The sequence below is a fragment of the Coffea arabica genome, chromosome 2c (assembly GCF_036785885.1).
Source record: "Coffea arabica cultivar ET-39 chromosome 2c, Coffea Arabica ET-39 HiFi, whole genome shotgun sequence".
Lineage (NCBI taxonomy): Eukaryota > Viridiplantae > Streptophyta > Magnoliopsida > Gentianales > Rubiaceae > Coffea > Coffea arabica.
In genome coordinates this window covers 71965820-71983901 of record NC_092312.1, presented here as the reverse complement: position 1 = coordinate 71983901, position 18082 = coordinate 71965820, and the positions used below count along the sequence as shown (strand labels likewise).

At 33.4% G+C, this 18082-nt stretch overlaps 1 protein-coding gene across 2 annotated transcripts; it reads right to left on the bottom strand.

Moving 5' to 3' along the window:
* Window positions 1-6426: 6426 nt before the first annotated feature.
* LOC113727770 (uncharacterized) lies at window positions 6427-12460 on the bottom strand. Of its 2 annotated transcripts, XM_027252111.2 has the most exons (6): window positions 11994-12460; window positions 11234-11407; window positions 11045-11103; window positions 9205-10953; window positions 7560-7707; window positions 6427-7245 (listed from the first exon to the last, which is right to left on the bottom strand). In XM_027252111.2, the coding sequence occupies exons 2-6, from the start codon at window positions 11334-11336 to the stop codon at window positions 6572-6574; spliced, it is 2733 nt and encodes a 910-aa protein (XP_027107912.1). In that variant the 5' UTR covers window positions 11337-11407; window positions 11994-12460; the 3' UTR covers window positions 6427-6571. The 2 variants fall into 2 exon arrangements, with proteins under 2 accessions (XP_027107912.1, XP_027107911.2); XM_027252110.2 differs by lacking the exon at window positions 11994-12460 and having other exon boundaries at window positions 7560-7698; window positions 11234-11427.
* Window positions 12461-18082: the final 5622 nt, after the last annotated feature.

The following is an 18082-nucleotide window of genomic DNA, read 5'->3' as shown; positions in this document are numbered from 1 at the left end:
TGTTTAACGGTTTAAATTTCAAGATAGTCTGTAAAGTTGAACTCTAACTTGTATATCAAATATTTAACAAATTCCTCCCAAACAATTTGAGTGATTTAGTCATACAAACAAGCCTCTATCTATGTCCATAGCTATTGATCACCACATACTTACTAATAGTGGTGGTGTGTTGTGAATGGCATTATGCATTAATAGACATCATCATCATCATCATCATCATCATCATCATGAAGAGAGTAAGAAATGGAATGCATCATTTACACATGTATGTGTGTGAAACAGTAGCTAGGGAATGTAAGCCAAGAGCCGCTCCTCCATAGGATTCTGACTTTTTGGGGGCAGCTAAAACGAGGAGGTGGGCATTGCTCTAATTAGTAATTAATCATTGGTAGAATAAAAATGTCTAGGCTTCCTTAGTTTAGTTTATATATCTACTTACTTTGTTGGCCAGAAACCATAAAAAGATACTCCCTCCCTTTTTTTACAACTGACGTTTAAGGTTTTACACATCAATTAAAAAAAGTTTTTCATTGTTTAAATCTGTATACTACTTTTCTTTTGTACTCTCATTAATTGTCCAATTCACCCATATTTTCTCTTACTAGAGTACTAAATGGTGTTGTTTTACTAAGCCAAAAGCAATGCAAACTAAATGAGTAGTAATTAAGAACCCTTTATTGGAAAAGAGAGATAAAAGGGTAAAATTGTAAAAAAATAATTAATACTGTATGGAAATAATAAAATGACAGATAAAAGTACACTAGAGTAAATTTCTTAAACGTCAGTTATAAAAAAAAAAAAGGGGAGTATTATTACTGGCATTAATATGTGAACATTGCAGAAAACAGCCTCTTTTTTCCGGTTCTTCTCTAACCAAGAAAGCAGATTCAGGTGTCCATAGTAGCTTGCTGCAGAGGAATCTCATTGAGGCCAAAGGGCACTTGACACGTAAAATATGGCCCTTGCTATTTACATTATTGTTATTATTATTATTATTTTACCTGTTTTATAATAAAATTAACTAACTTTATCAAGTTCCAAGTCCCACTTGTCAACACCAACAATGGAAGAATGACAGATTATTAGTATTTGCAAGTCAGAGACTCAGAATTACTCTCAAAACACATGGTTTAAATAAATGTTACATTTGGGGACAACCAAAGCATGTTTTAGAGCGAAAATGTACAACAGAATTATTATCTTTGAAAGAAGTAAAGTGATTTACTTCTAAGGTTTCCTCTTATATGGCATTTTATTTGTCCAAATACATTTGCCTGCCTCAACGTAGAAATGGTAATCAACCCTTCTTCATTTAGTTAACTTTCAAAGGATTCTCTAAAAAAAAATTTTACGTTTTTCGTGAACATATTTTTCGATTATCTTTTTAACTCACATACATCAAATCAATAGAGTGCATTAACCTATAAAATACTTTATAAAATAGCAATCCAAATGAGGTTAGTTTTTTAATAAAAAAAAATTTCACGTTTACTATGAACACAATTTTCAATCACTTTTTAATTTCACATATATCAAATCGCTACAATACATTTCTCTTCAAAAATTTCAAAAAATAACAATCCAAATGTGCCGGACTTGGAAGTCTCCTTTCACCAAGGATGTTTTCTAATAATATATACCAATTTTTTCTTGCAACTAATATAAGATTAAAATTAATGGAATCAGATTTTAACATATTCAGACCGTTTAATAACTAAAAATTAGACATTTGAATTAATTAAGTAGCACTAAATTTTCTAGACAAAGTTTGTTCTCAAAATTAAATAATAAACTAATTACTTATCACTAAATATGATAGGCACTTAAATATATTAGATTTAATATTTAACAATTCAATAACTTAATGAATTCAGACATTACATTTCAGATTTCAAACTTCAGTTTTCAGACTCTAATTTCATCAAACGCGTCCTAAATAGCGGATTTCGGTATATGAGTACCCATCACTTAGGAAAAAGAAATAATACCAAAAATGTTTCTTGAAGAAATGAAAGCTGTGGCCAGAGCAAGCGGGTCGTCTGCCTGCCCTAATTAGCTGTGGAATAGTACTCTTTGACTGCTGAGTGCTGATGGTTAGGGAGCACTCACAGAACGTACTGCTTAATTTCAGGGACAGCATATGCAAAAGAGAAGATAGATGGTCCTTTGAAAGAACATTTTTCTTTCTTTCTTTTTTTTTTTTTGGTTAAAAGCAGAATAGTTATGGTTGTGTAGCAGAATCTTCTGCAGAATCTTAAAATTTTACATATAAAATTTTGAGTTGGTCAATTTTTTCATTTTCTTTTTTTTTTTTTTGGTTTAATATCAATGTATATAAGTTGGTCAAAAAAGTTACAACAATTAGTTTGTTGAAATAGTATTCAGGGTTTAGCTTTTTCCTATGGTATTTGATCGCCCACTGATTTTAGAAAGTAGTCTACTTTTTATGTGTTGCTATATTTGGGGTTTGGGACAAATACAGTTAAGAATTGAAGCGGTTGAGGGGTACAAATTGTTTATTTTATATGATTTGGTGTATACTAATGTCACTTTGTTCTAAGAACGAATTTTATTGATGTATACTAACTCAATACATGAATACAACCCTGTCTATAAGCGTATTTTGAATCTTGAAAGAAATATGACAACTATACTAATTTGGAATATTATTTGGAAGGGAAAATGACATGTTTCATTCTTTACATTTCGCAAAAATATTCTTTTCGTTCCTCACTTTTAAAATGAAGCAAATTCATCCCTGACATTTAAAAATTAAAGCTATTACATCCCTGAACCTAATTTTCAATCTGAGTCAAACCATTCAATAATCTAGTAATAAATTTCGGAAATATAATTGATAAATCACTCGGTCAATTTCATCATATTCATATGAAATATATTAAACCAAAAAAATAAAAATTATAACATAAAAGGCCATTCTTTGTCTTGGAATAGTAGAGTTTTTTTTTTTTTTGGATAAATCTTTTCATACACCATCAGTATATCCGCTTGCGAATCCAGATGCGTATCATAAATATAAAATTTGGTGTTTAAATTTAAATTGAAATGATATGGCGGTACATAAAAACTGTCAGTGTGTACAATGATAATGTAGGAAAGATTAATTTTTCTTTTTTATGTTATAATTTTTTTATTTTTTATTTTTGGGTTCATTAAAATTTACATGAATATCAAGTTGAGTTAACCTAAGTGATTTACCAATTACACCCCCAAAATTTGTAATCAGGTTGATTGGTGGTTTGATTCAGATTGAAATTTGGGTTCAGGGATGTGAGAACTTCAGTTTTTAAATGTCAAGGACGAAATTGATTCGTTTTTTAAGTGAGGGACGAAAAGAATATTTTTGTGAAATGTGAAAGATGAGACCGATCATTTTTCCTATTTGGAATAATTACTGTAGCATTTTTTGTGATATGATGTATGTGAGATAAAAAGGTAATTGAAAAGATTAAAAATTATATTAAAAATTATATTTGTGATGTAAGCAAATAATTTTTGGCCGTTACTTGGCTATCCAAACACACTCTATATCTGAGGTAGCTACTTGTAAGTTAAACAAGAGGACACATATTGTTATGGTAGATTCATAGTGATTTTGAGCTGAAAAAAAAAGAGATTTGAGCTTTTCGACCTAAAAAAAATAGAAAATGACCAATGGAAAAAACACATAGATACAAGTTTGTTTGATTGTGAATATTGGGAAAAATTTTTGAGTTCTTTGAGAATATTTCATTAACACATTTTTAAACTACCTGTTCGTTCATATAATACATCTCAAAAAAGTGTTATAGTAATTTTTTTTATCCTAAAAATGCGAGCCAAACACAATTTCTAATAAAATTGTTCATCAATGATGGTGTCTTACTCAAATTTTGTGGTGAGCAAGACACTAAAGGTGACTCTATCAGCATTGGATGAATGACAACTATGCAAAATTTGAATTCGAAATTCTACTTTTGCATACATATCATGAATCCAACGATGATAGTGTATGTCAGTGTAAGAAAAATTTACTTTTATACTTAATTGAAAAAATTTTCAAGTTTCTCTTATTTCTTTTCTTTCTTTGGTTGGCTCTTTGTTCTCAAAAACTTGTACTTACAAATGAAATAATTCCCATTTGGATTGCTATTTTCTAAAGTTTTTATAAAAAATATATACTATAACGATTTGATATATGTGAGATTAAAAGGTGAACTAGAAAATATGTTCATGAAAAATGTAAAAATTTTTTGGGAAAAAATAGCTTTCAAATCAATCTTCCTAGTCTTGAATTAATGTCATAGCAAATTTGGTTTTAATTATTAAATTAAATTATCCTTCCAATCAACCTTCCTAGTCTTGAATTAATATTGACATGTGAGGATACAACAAGAAAATTTTCTCTGGTATAAACATTGTGACTGTAACATTATCTATTAACTTTTGGAAAAATAGATCATGAATAATGTACTGCCTATATAACCCGTTTGGATTGTTATTTTCTAGAGTTTTTGTAGAAAAGAAATACCATAGCTATTTGATGTGTATATTTTTTTTTTGTCAAAACTTTTCGTAAGACTTTTGTGACTTTACAAACCTAAACCCCGAGTAAACCTCAAAAGCCGGCAACTCTTGAGGTTCCTCAGAAGACTTATAAACCCACCCAGATCCCCTCTCAGCCCCGATGTGGGATAACCACGTAAGGGGGCAGCTGCTACTAAAACTTAAAGAGACCCCACTAATCCCGATCCAAGCGATTGTCTTTTTTGTCAAAGCCTTTCGTAAGACTTTTGTGACTTTACAAACCTAAACTCCGAGTAAACCTCAAAAGTCGGCAACTCTTGAGGTTTCTCAGGAGACTTATAAACCCACCCAAATCCCCTCCCAGCTATTTGATGTGTATGAGATACAAAAAATTGTTTAAAAAATACGTTCACGAAAACGTAAAAAAATTTTAAAAAAAAAAGAGGCAATCCAAGATAGCACTCTAAGCAATAAGGCAAAGAAATGATGGGATCACGTGATATGTTGGCCGGTTAACGTACCAGTATTAGAAGATGGCACGTGAGCCCATTTGGCAAAGTATGAGCATTCTGTGTTCATCTCCACAGCCATCTTCTGCCATCCCATTACACAACACAGCCATAAAATACTTGTCTGCAATAAATACCACAAACATCAACTTGCTCATAAACAAACATTTTGCTTGGAATTCATGAATTTAGAAGCATGTGCTTTGATTTGTGCCCAAGTTAATGATGCCAATCACAAAGGGCTTCTTGGAAGGATCACTCCCCTAAGGCAACATTTTGTCCTAGATTCCATCATCATCTCTCCAAACCATAAGAGTAGTAATTCTTTCCAGCACCTACTACTTAAATGTTGGACCACAATTCAACCTGTAGTTGCAGTGAAGTTCTATTTGTGTACCATTTGGCTCAGTCCCATTGGTGATTGGATACCCCTAGCAAGTCATTTCAAGAAATTCACTCCCATCTTCTTGCTTATCCATTTTGACATTCTTGAGCCTCAACAAGTAGGTGCCATTCAGCCAAAACCAAGTGCTATTGAATCCTCCTAACCATCTATTTTCAAGGTCAAGCTCGTTTATATCAAGTTATACCCATATCAAAAAAATGTTGAAAATGTTAAATTTGATGGTCAAACGTTGCAACTTGACTAGTTTTCCACCTCCTCTAACTCTAAGTGATGGTATCACATTTTGACACATACTAGGGCGGGCCAAAAGAAAGCGATTCTCTTGATAATGAAGTGGTAACTCCATGTTTTTTCTTTTTTCTTTTTTTTTTTGTTGTCCTTCCTTTCATCAGAGCATGGCTACGACTCCTCAAGTATGAAAAGACTCAGCCTCAAACCATTGGATCTACAAGGATTTGGTTAACCACCAGCACTAAAACACTTGAGATTGTGTCAATTGTCAGGTTCTTATGGTTCAACCGTGTAAATCAATTATTCCCATTTATGGGGAAAAGAATCACTACTACAGCCAAATTCAACCTGACCAATCCCAGCCAAACACCCCACATGGCCGCCCAAAGAAGGACAACTAGAATGATTAGTCAAATTGGGGCTTTGGCTCATCATACATATGTCATGTCGAATCCCTCATGTCTGCTAGGCACAGCCTAACACAGTTATACATCAAAATTGATTTTTTTTTCAATGTCTATAATCTGCATGATATTTTATGATCACCGGTTCAATCTTTTTTCTTTTTACAAAGAATTGGTTTTACACAAGTTTGTAATATTTGAGCCAGGTTGTAAAGGTCTTATAGTAGAAGATACGGACGGAATCTGTAATGTCACTGTTTATGAGGTCCTATAATGAAAGGAAGTTAGGCCTAAAAAGGGTTTCAAGAAATTTCAGTAGTGCAGTTCTGCCCAGGGAGACAGCAAGCAATGAAGAACGGTGAAGTTACAATCAAAATGCAATCTGCTCAAGTATGAATTTTAAGCCTTTGTATTTTTGGGCCCATCACAATAACCATGTATCTACAAGTCATACTTGAGTAATGTAAAACCTATGTAGCCTATGTTGCAATGCTTTAGGACAACAAGAAATCATCAACCAATTCATCAACCAGATTACTCAATATTCTCTTCTCAATTTCTACACCTTCTTCAAATGCCTCAGTCTCAAAATCAACCCACTTCCCCAATTTGGTGCTCATGTCCTTGTCCACAAGCTCATCTACCATCAAATCTTCCATGCTTGTCCAGCCTGAAATCTCCCTGCCCAGTTCTTCAGCCAACCAATCTTTCTTCTGAATCAGAGCTGCTAGCTTAGTCCAAGATTTCCAGCTTCCACTAAAATGCTGCGCGCACTTTAATTCCAGAGATTCTTCAACATAGTCGAACAATACCTTTTGCACTAACTTGAAGTTTTTTTCCACATTTTTACTTGATCCTAGTTTTACTTCACCCCACTGACCAAAGAGATTGGGAGCTAAGATCTTGTGTGCCTCACCAAGTGCAAACTCCTCCAGCAACAAGTCAGTGTTAACAAGTATACACCGGATATATTCCAACTCCCATTTGGCTGATTCATTAGTAATCATTGAAGTGAATGATGAACTTGTATCTGTTACACTTGTTGCCCCGAGAGAGGCTGAAGAGGCAGAATCTGACACTTCCATGTCGGCTTCCACAGGTTGGGACTTTCTAGTGGAGCTCCATTGAGTCATTTCATAAGCTTCAACTGCCAAAAACATCTTGCTCGCTGAAATTGAAGAAAATATTACATTAGATCCTAAATTACACCCCCCAAAGAAAAATCTACTAAGGACTACAAGAGTTGGTCCCGATTAAATATTTCAATCAAGACTTCAAGGCTCACAGGCTTCTGTACATTCATAACCTCATCGTGTATCCTAAATGTTAACAGCCATCAGTTAAATCTTTATTATGCAGTTGATCATAGATCAATTATATAGTTCTTGGACTATGTATAAAATGCCAGATAATATAGCCTATCTCAATCCAGTGTATATTAGAAAAATGTGATAACAGTGTATAGAGGACAAGCAATCTTACCCTCACTGGTAATACTTCTGTTGCTATCTAGAGAGTTGCAACTACTCTCTGAGTAGGCGGGTTCCAAACTTGACACTGGACCACAGGATTGATATTTGGGGTCTCTGTCATATCTAATAAAGCCAAGCTCTTCCATCTCCTGTACACCCTGAGAATGGTGAAGAAAATACAGAGTACAATACTTCTTTTCAGGACTATATGAGCAGAATAAAATTAGCAAGTGTTATGCTGCTTATTAACCCACACAAATGCATGCATGCACAAAGAAGAAAGAGGCCACTACATGCATTTTTCAATTAATATGGAGTTCAAAATCATGCGAGACACCATAGTTTGAACTTGAAAGAACAAAAACTACTTAACGGATGTTTATTAGGACAAACCAACAGTTGAAGCCTAAAAACTAAAAGGAAACAAACTTGTTTGGGTACAAGCAAACTTAAAAGTAGCGTATTGGCGGCAACTGTTCATCATCTGGCATTTCCAGCCAAATCTCATTTAAATTTGCCAACTGACATTCCACAGAGAGCTGTTTTAAATGAATACTGTAATAATAATGAATAAGCATCATTATCTGACTCTAAACAAGTGGGATAAGAGTTTAAACAAACAGACTGATATAATGTACAGTTAGCGAATCACTTCAAGAGTTGTAAGAGGTAAAAATTCTAGCAAGAGCAACTTCATTATGTGATTCTTGTAAGAGTAACCGTGTGATTTACTCCATGACGATGAGAAAGAAAGATATGAAATTAGCAGATGTTAATCCCCAACTAACGTATTCCAAATATTCAAGGAATATGAGAAGTGATCACTGCAGTTAGTTTGCAATATAAAAGCTTCTCTACATGACGGTACAAGTACTTATACACGTTAGCTATGTAGATTTGACTTAATCATGGCCAAAAATAAGTATCTAAACAAGGATCGTAGTACAAGGAATAGAATTGGTCATTCTACAATACTGTTGATGTGAGTTATTTATTAGAAATGCAACATGCAATGAACTTTTAAAGCGAGATAAAATTTTTTGATGAAATTTGGTTAAATAAGATAAAAGAGAAACTACATAAAGCAAATTAAGGCCGCCAATTAAAATACTCTATTGCTGATAAGGGAAATCACCTAATTTGTCCTTGAGTTCAAACTTCTACAGAGGTTCATAGCCATTAGGCAGAAGTTCTACAAATGAACCAACATCCACCATAGGACCATTCTTGGTTTGTAACCCATATTATTGAATTACATAGATGCCAGAAGAATATCTACCCAGTTGTTCAACAAAAAGAAGGAATCAAGGGCTACAGCACAGTTGTATTGAAGCCATTCCTTGATCACAAGATGACACCAGCTGATAATATTTATTACCTGCTACCTAGAATGCACTAGTAGTTGTATTGATGTGATATCTTCATTTTAAAAAATCCAGATAAACTTTTGAACCAACAAAAGCATACTTGTAATGCTCCAGTGAGATAGAGAATTTCAATCACTTTTTACTGTTTTGCAGCATTGTCAAAGGGTTTTTTTTTCTGGATAAACAAAGGAATATGTATGCCTCTTTCATTTTTTACTACAGCAAATGCAGTCAAAAAAACATGACCCATAAGAATACACGTACAGACAAAATCATAAACCAAATTACCTGCCACTTTTGCATTGCTTTAAGGTGAAGTTCATCAATAGAAGAGCTATCGGATTTAGGTTGGATGCGCAGTTTGTCCTGAGGCACATCAAGTTGGGAATTTTTGTGATGTTCACTAGATGTGGTATGTGTCATTGTGAGAGTAGACACTGAATCTTCACAACTGCCAGCAGAACTACATGGAAACTCTGAATGGAAGTGGTCTTGATTAGATGAGTCAACTTTAGATGTCAACTCCTTGAGCTTTTGTTCCAAAAGAATGCTTAAAGCATCACCACCATCAACATTCAGACCAAAAGAAGACTGATTTTCACTAGTTGTGGGAACAAGGAATGAGCCTCGTTTCTTGTCAGTGACTTTCACAGGTGAACTAGAAGCAGATAATGACTTTTTAATTGGAGAAGTGAATGTGAATGATACAACATCCGTGCCATTTTTTCTCTCAGCTGCATCCCATTTACTGCACCTATCAATTTCATAATTGCATTTTATAGACCTTTCGCCTCTACTCACTGATTGGTTATCATTTCCATGAGAAAAATTGTTTCCATTGATTGGTTGCTTCTTTCCTGAAGATCTCTTTACTGCTGATGGAAGTTGTTCCTTTCCAACATGATGGATTGAGGTCTTTCCGGGCATGACAGGAGTGCTTACAACGATCTTATTTACAGTCTTATTCGGCCTAGGTACGTCATGTGAAGACAGCTGTTTCCTGTCTTTCTGATGAGAAAATGGAGGCCTTGAACCTTCCATCTCTTTAGCTGAAGCAAAGTTTTGCTTCCGGTTATTTTGCCTAAGTACATCAGAAGATTTGTCAGTCGATGTTCTCCTTTCAACATTCTTTTGGATTTTTGATTGGTTCCTACCAGAAGAGCTATGCCTGACATCATTAGGTTCCTTATGGTTTACAGAACTCCGGTTTCCAATTGCAGTACATCCCTCTTTCTTCTGAACATTAGCCTTAGCTTGAACAGCCAGTGAAACTGATTTTTCCTTATTCTTGATACTCTGAGAACCAGCATTTCTTGACGTATCAGAAACCCTAAACATGTCTGGAGCTTCTCCTTGACCTTGGACCCTGTCCCTAGTTTGTCTCTTTACCTGTTTGGAAGAGCTTTGTTCTTTGGCCTTCTGAGAAGCTTGAAGAGTCCTAGAAGATTTCTGAGCAACCTCCATTTTCTCTTTAAGATCCTGGATTCTCAAAGGAACTGAAGAAGAACCCAAAGATGGCAACTTATGTCTAGCAGTTGAACGAGGACTTTGTTCAATGATTTTGGCAGCTGCCTCTACTAGATAAGCAGCATTCATACTTGGAATGAACCCTGGACTCTTAATGGGAGACAAAAGCTTGTGGTGAGTAATTGAAATGGGCTTCGCAGATTTTGGGGGCAGTACTTCAGTTTGAAACTTCTCAATTGGTCGATTCTGCACCTTCTGCAGCATCACTTCAACAGGATTCTTGGTGAACCCGTCTAGCTTATTCCGCATGCTGTCATAGATTATGATGTGTTCTTCGCTCCAGAAATCAGGCATACCCCTTGAGTAATGAGAATCTCTAAAAGAGTGAGAATCAAAAAATTGTGTATAACAGGGCTCAGAAACATTTGAAGTAGGAAGCGTATCCAATCCCATAAGTCGTGCAACGACCCCCGGAGCTCTTGCACCATATATTTCATCACCATTTACAGATGAAGCATAACTTGAACCATCGTTCCCTCTGGTACTTGGACCACACCCATTGTCATGCGCCTTCATAAAAGTATTTTGAAGCTTAAATACTTTCAAACAAATTAAGGTAAGGTGAAAAATAATCTGGATAATAAAATGAAGAGAAAAGTACCTTTCGAAGACGTGAAATTGTTGTATCATCAAAAGTTTCTCTACCTTGCTGTGGATTATCTGCAGTCAAAACATCATACATTAAACCTTCAGAGAAAAAACAGCAATACAGATTAAACATGAAAGAGAGAGAGAGTCAAACTTCAACTTAAGAGAGCAAATGAAACAAAAATGTCAAACAAAAAATTACCAGATAACTCAGATTTGGCGGAGAAAAGCTTCTTCCGGGATTTAACATTCCAATCAAACAACTGAAGAAATCCACCCTTGGAACTTCGCTTTTCTACTTCCATTTTTTCATTCAAATCCCAAAAATCAATCAAGTCCCCTAAATCATCAACACAACTAAAGGAGATCCAGCTAGCTGCATCAGCAAGAGATATCCTGAGTCTCAAAATCATCAATTTATACAAAACTGCAACAGTTTCAGTGCCCGCATTATTGATTCAAAACCAAATAGACCGAGATTATAAGTCAAACTACAGAAGAAAACAGAAAATGTGTGTTTCCAAAAGCTTCAAAATCCTTTGATTGACTCAGAAACGTAAAAAATCGCTTCATCATATATTAAATTATCAAGAAAAACCCTAGATTCAAGAACCACAAAAAACACTAAAACAAGCAAGCAACACACGCGGAGTTTACACATTTATAAATTCACTACGGCGATTATGCAGATATAATTGAAAACATAAACAAATAGAGAAACCCAGAAAAACCCATCAACAAAAGTACCTATACGATCAAAAAAATGTGAACTTTCATATTAGCATTTTAAGTCCAGCAATTCAAGAAAAGTGAACCATAGTAGCATTTTATGCATACAGGTCCTTTCTTTTCTGGTGTTTAACAAACACTAGAACTAGAACATCAGTACTACGTTATCATGGGGCAAGAATGCACATCAAGAAAATCTAATAAAGTTGAAACATTTTCAAATCGAAAGTTACCAGCCAGGAATCCGAGTAAAACCCACTAATATTTTCCAGATTTCTGAAATGCCCTTTTGATTTTACACATGTCTGGAGTAGAAAAATAAATAAATAAATCTGTAGAGAGATCTGAATAGCAGAGTGGTTGGTCGGTTGAGTTTAAATTTTGATGAGCATTGTGTGTGTGTCTTGGTGGCCCTCTGTCAGTGTGAAGACTGAGGAAGGGAGTGAATGAAGACAAAGCAAAAAAGCACCCTCACCGGTCAGCAGGCAAATTAAACATTAGAGAAAAAGTATTGAGCTGTTACTGTGTGACTGTGTGTGAGAGAAAGAGAAATGACGTGTGTGAGTTTTGAGCGTATTTTGGTGCCTGTTTTGCCTGCCTGGTACATATTCCGGTAGTTGAAGACAAAACTATTACCAAGCAATATCTTAAAAAGAAAAGAAGAGATAGTAATAGTAGTAGTAGTTAAAAGAGTGAATGAGAGGGCAAGTTTAGGCCAAAATTGATGTCAAAGATGAAGAGGAGAAGATGAAACGCATTATTTCCGCCCGTTATGTAATACGCAAGTGCCAGAACTTGGTAGGCCCGGTCTACCCAATGACCCGCAATCTGAATTATTATGTATCAATTGTTAAAAATAAGATTTATTCAATTGTTAGCCGTGTAATAAATAATTATATATCACTCAATGAAGCATGGTGTTGTCTGTCAAATAATCAATAATTGTTATCACTCAATGAAGCGGCTCTATTTGGATGGGTTGTTTTCTGAAATATTTTATTATAGCAATGTAAGTGACAAACTTTTACTATAGATAGATTAGGGCTGGAGCTGAACCAAGTAGCTCGGCTCGAGCTCGCGAGCTACTTGGTCAGCAGCTCCAGCTCGAGCTCGGTTGACCAAGCTCGAGCTCGAGCTCGAGCTGCTCGTTAGAGCTATCGAGTCGAGTTTGAGCTTGAAAATATAATACTCGAGAGCTCGACGAGCTCTATCGAGTTTTTTATAATATATATTTTAAATTTTTTTATTGTGAAATGTCAATAATATCCTTTATTTAAAATTATATATAAAATATTAATTTTTATTACTTGAGCTTGATTGAGCTCGAATAAGCTCGATTTAGCTTGATTTGAATTAATTACATTTAATTAAACTCGAGCTCGAGTTCCATAAATTGATGTCGAGCTCGAATTTTAAAAGTTTGACGAGCTCGAGCTCGAGCTCGAGCTTAGTTATTTTGCCTCGAGTCGAGCTCGAGTAGTGACAGCACCCCTAAGATAGATGATGTTGGCCTATTTTTTGTGTTCTTTGAGGTTGTTTTTTATGTTTTTGGTGTTTTTGAAGTCGTTTTTTGTGTTTTTTAGGTTTTAAAATGTCCATTTGAATTAGTTGTTTTTGGGAGTATTTTTAAAAAATTTTACTACAACAGAGTTTTTATAGTATATTTTGGGATATTTTTAGAAAATATTTTGGGATATTTAAGAGTAGAAGAGTTTTTAGAATATATTTTGGGATATTTTTTAAACATTAAAAAAAATTTAGACTACTTTTTAGAGTATCTTTAAGAGTACTTTTCAAAAATTTTAATAGTATTTGAAAAACTAGTTTTTGAAAAACTCAGCAATCCAAACAAAGAGATGTTTTTGGTGCTTGTGAGGTTATTTTTGTTTGTATATTATTGTAGCATTGTATATAAAAATTTTGTTTTTTAAAAAATGACCAATCCAAACAGAGATAATCCTTTTCAAAAGAAAAAAAAATGCCAAGGCAAAAGCAAAATTATTTTAGACAATTAACATATAGTGTGTGTGTGTGTGTATATATATATATATAAAGAAAGTTTGCATGCTATGTTATACTTTTTGTGTTACACCTAATGAAATACGCGTATTAAGACTCAAAAGGTAACACCCCATATTGATACCGGATTTGGTTAGTAGGTGCCTTGGACTCTCACGTGTTAATTCTTTTGATAAAACTGAAATTAACTTTGATAAGTATTTAAATACAGAAATGTATTAAAAGTGAGTGTATATTCACATGGTAAATTAAATGCTGATGAGGTGTACTCATAGGTGCCCTTGACCCATTTAAAAAAAAAATATATTTGATATAATATTTACTAAAATTTGGTAAATCAAATATATAGTCACCTACATAATTTAAAGAAGGGCAACATACAAATATTCATATTATCTATGTGCTTTTTTACTTGCTTTTTCTTTCTACTTCTTCTAATAGGGGAATGATGGAATTTAAAAAGTGGAAAAAAGGCATGAATATTTGAATCCAAGACCAGTTTTAAGTAATTGTTTTCTTTGAGTAAAAATAAATGTGACTACTAATAAGGCAATGATTTAAATATTGTCAATTTATAACTTACTATTGATTTTTTAAAATGTTTTTTTTGTATATATATTTTTTTAGGATAATAATGTTATTTGCACTCCCATTATCCCATTTTTATTTTGATGAAACCATATTACCCCCTTCCTAATTTCTTCTTCTTGCTTATGAATTAACTTTACTAGATTTTTTCTTACATTCTAAAACCAATTAATTGTTCCATTACACATTAAAATGGCTAATTTTAAATTGTTACTAGTATGTATTATGTATTTTTCTATAAAACTTCACCAAATTGTATGAGATCAATCTAGCAATGTAATATGAACAGATTCCAAACATCAAGTCCAAAAAAAATATAAAAACAAAAATCACTATCTTCAGAGATAATCAAAAACTAAGTATAACTACAATGTCTCGTAAAATAGGACACTAATACTTCAAAAAATCTACTAAAAATAGCTCATATAGTCATCATAAAGGGAGTAAAGTTTTCGAGTGTATTTCAACAAAAGTATAACAGCATCTAGTATCGAAATGATGCAACAAACCTCAATTACCCCTTTTTTTTTATAGTGTAAGTGAGAAGTCTACACTTACTTACGTTCCATTCCCAACCTACGATTGATTAGGCAAAGCATTAAAGCTCATCGGCAATAAGTACTACTAAATTCCTTTGGCACTGGAGAATCAGATTTTGCCAGCTTCAAGATTTTATTAACTTTTCTTTAATTTTTTTCCCTTTTTATCAGTTTAGTTAAGGGTAAGACTGCCATTTGCTCCCCTCTTCTGAAATACTAGTACAATCAATTCCATTGGTACAAACTCTTCTGAAATTCAATTGCGTCTCACTTTGATATTCATCAAGTCAGTAAATTTTTGTTGAGAAACATCACTTTTGCAACTTTTAGTAACCTATTATTCTACCGGGATTTTTGACAATGAACAAGGGTTTACAAATATTCAAAGATCTAGATCAGAAAACCAAGACTTTTTTTTAGCAATATCTTATACTAGTATATCCTATATTATTACTGTTTACATATTAAACGAGGCAGTTTCCCTTAGTCCAAGGCTGGCCCTCTCTTCCCCCAACCATTCCCAGTTTCCTGCTAAACTCTGGCACAAGTAACTTTGCAAAACCCACATTCTTGATTTGCTGTCTCTCGAGTAATTAGGCCATTTCAGAGATGAGTAGAGAACTTTTATTACTCTTTTAAGTGTCGAGGTACACGTTGTATATAGTTCTCTAAGTCATTGTTCAAATACTGTAAGTTTTTATCAATAAAAACATCTATCGTTTCTAAAAAAAAAAAAAGAAGAGTAACTTAAGCAATATGTATGAAGGATATTGGAGAAGGTGAGCCAGGTACTCGAACTATTATTAACTTTCACTTGAAATCACCTACTATTATTAACTTTCACTTAAGAAAAAACCACTTATTTAATGAAAAAAATCTCAAGTTAATAATAAGTTGAGTAGAAATTTGGAATAGTGCAACAAGTTTTACCACATGAATGCGAGTTGAATTGTTCACAATGAAACGGTGGTATTACATACTAACTATGCAGTTTTGCTGAACTGACCGAAATATGATTTTCTTCATTTCAAAAGGTATCTAGACAAAAACTTCATTCTGCCCAATGTTGGAGATGTATCGCAACATTCTGCTCAGAGGAAAGGTATCCCAAAAAAGTAAAAATCAAGAAGATGACAATTGCTGGAGAAGGGAAGAATGACTCTTTGGGGGGTCAACTTAAGAATGACAGATTAGATCAGGTCTGTTTGTATGGCAGCATTTATTCTGCTTCGTCCTTGACGTACGCTTGCGCCATGAACCAGAAAAATAAGCACTTTAATAAAAGGCACAACCAACTTAGCAACGTAACTACTATCTACTCCCTTCCTTAATTGAATACTATTCAATTAAAATCCCTCCCTTTTTAATACTAATTTCCTTTGCTTGTAAGCAGACATGGTGACAGAACCTAAAAAGTTTTTGTATGGGGAGTTGCAATTCTAGTTTTTTGAGGGCAACAAGATTCAAAACTTAAAAAAAAAAAAAAAAAAAAAAGGAGGACAAATGTATATCATCATAGAATTTTCAAATATCCATCCATCAATCACTAGGTCAGCCTTTAGAATCATTCTCACTGTCGCATTCAGGATTCAAATTTTATATCGGAAACTTGAGAATTGGGAATATAAAGGATGTGAGTTGGAACGAGAGAAGGTTAAAAATAAAATCCATCTATCATGTACTAGTGCGTTTATCTTTTAGGGTTAATTACACTTTGGCTTCTATGTTATGAAACTTGCCACAATTTGACGCTTTAAATAAAATTTATCATCACTTTGCCATAGGCAGGTAATAAGATCATTTAACCATTTTTGGTGCGAAAATACATATTGATGTTAAATTATCATCCTTCCATTCTAGGAAAGAAACAACGTGCATGGCATGTTAAATACAAAAAAAAAAAAAGATAAAATAAAAAATATATAATTTGTCATACGAAAGAAATAACTAAAAATAAAAGAAAAACCTGTGAAGTCTGGATATAGAGCTCAACTGTTTAAGCTTTTGGTTGCCATATTACTACTGCTTTAACAAAAAAATAGGGATAGCTAAAACTTACATGTTTAGAAACCATCCCACTGTACCATATTTTGAATGCAGAAATTCATCAATGCATAAACTATATATTTTTAAACACTTTTGTATTTAGCATGAAGAACCCCTTTTAACATTTTATACAACAAAAGTTCCTTTTTGTTACTCGTATTTTAAATTGCATGTCACGGCAGATTACTCGTACGTGCAATATAATAGTACAATATCAGAGTTTTTTTTTTTCGCCTAAAAGTCTAAAATGGCAAATAGCCTTTCAACTAATAACCCAAGGCCATTTTAATCACTTGGCGCCTTTGGCTATCTATTGGCCAAACTAACCCTTCCCTCGAGATCTCAGTATTCTCAAACCGTTTGGATTGCTATTTTTAGGAGTTTTGCATGTAAAAAAAAGAAGAAGAAGAAGTATTGTATTGATTTAATGTATGTGAAGTAAAAAAATGATTGAAAAAGGTATTCACAGAGAGTGTAAAAATTTTTCTGCAAAAAATCACAATCCAAACAAGTATACACTACAAGTGTATTTATTATCAATGATACATGAACAAAATTTGCAATTCTAATTTAAATTCAAATGAGTTATCATGCATTAGACCCGTCAATTGGGCCATAAGAGTCGATCTTTCATAAGTTCAGATTCAACTCATTTAATTTGTAACACTTTTGGGATTCAGGCCGTGAGTTTCGAGTTAATAAATGTGATGATCATACTCAACTCATAAAATATTCGGGTTTTGAGCCTTATTTGAGTTTAACCTGCTCCTTAATTTTCTTAATATAATTATTATAACTTTTGAATTGTAAAACTAATTCAACATTCACAAGACTACAACATTAAAACTAAATATGAACAAATAATAGGTCTTAAAAAGTATATAAACCAAGAATTTTTCAACAATATTTATGTCTAATTAGTTCAAAATACATAAAAAATAATAATAAAACATGCGGTCATAAACCAATACAACATCCAAGATTTGAACTTCTTCATAGCTTTGTGACTTGAATCCAAACATGTTTGATGATTCGTGTTTCTAGACTAAAAAGAAATCAACCAATATTATGTCAACACAAAAATTTACTCAACCAATAAGATAAGTTAAAGTTTCAGTTATGCATGACCA

Coding starts and splice junctions, on each gene's coding strand:
- LOC113727770 (XM_027252111.2), bottom strand. CDS start 11,336: ATGGAAGTAGAAAAGCGAAGTTCCAAGGGTGGATTTCTTCAGTTGTTT. Junction 7,708..9,204: donor AAGCAATGCAAAAGTGGCAG/GTAATTTGGTTT, acceptor CACCATTCTCAG/GGTGTACAGGAGATGGAAGA. Junction 7,246..7,559: donor CAGAAGTATTACCAGTGAGG/GTAAGATTGCTT, acceptor CTTCAATTTCAG/CGAGCAAGATGTTTTTGGCA.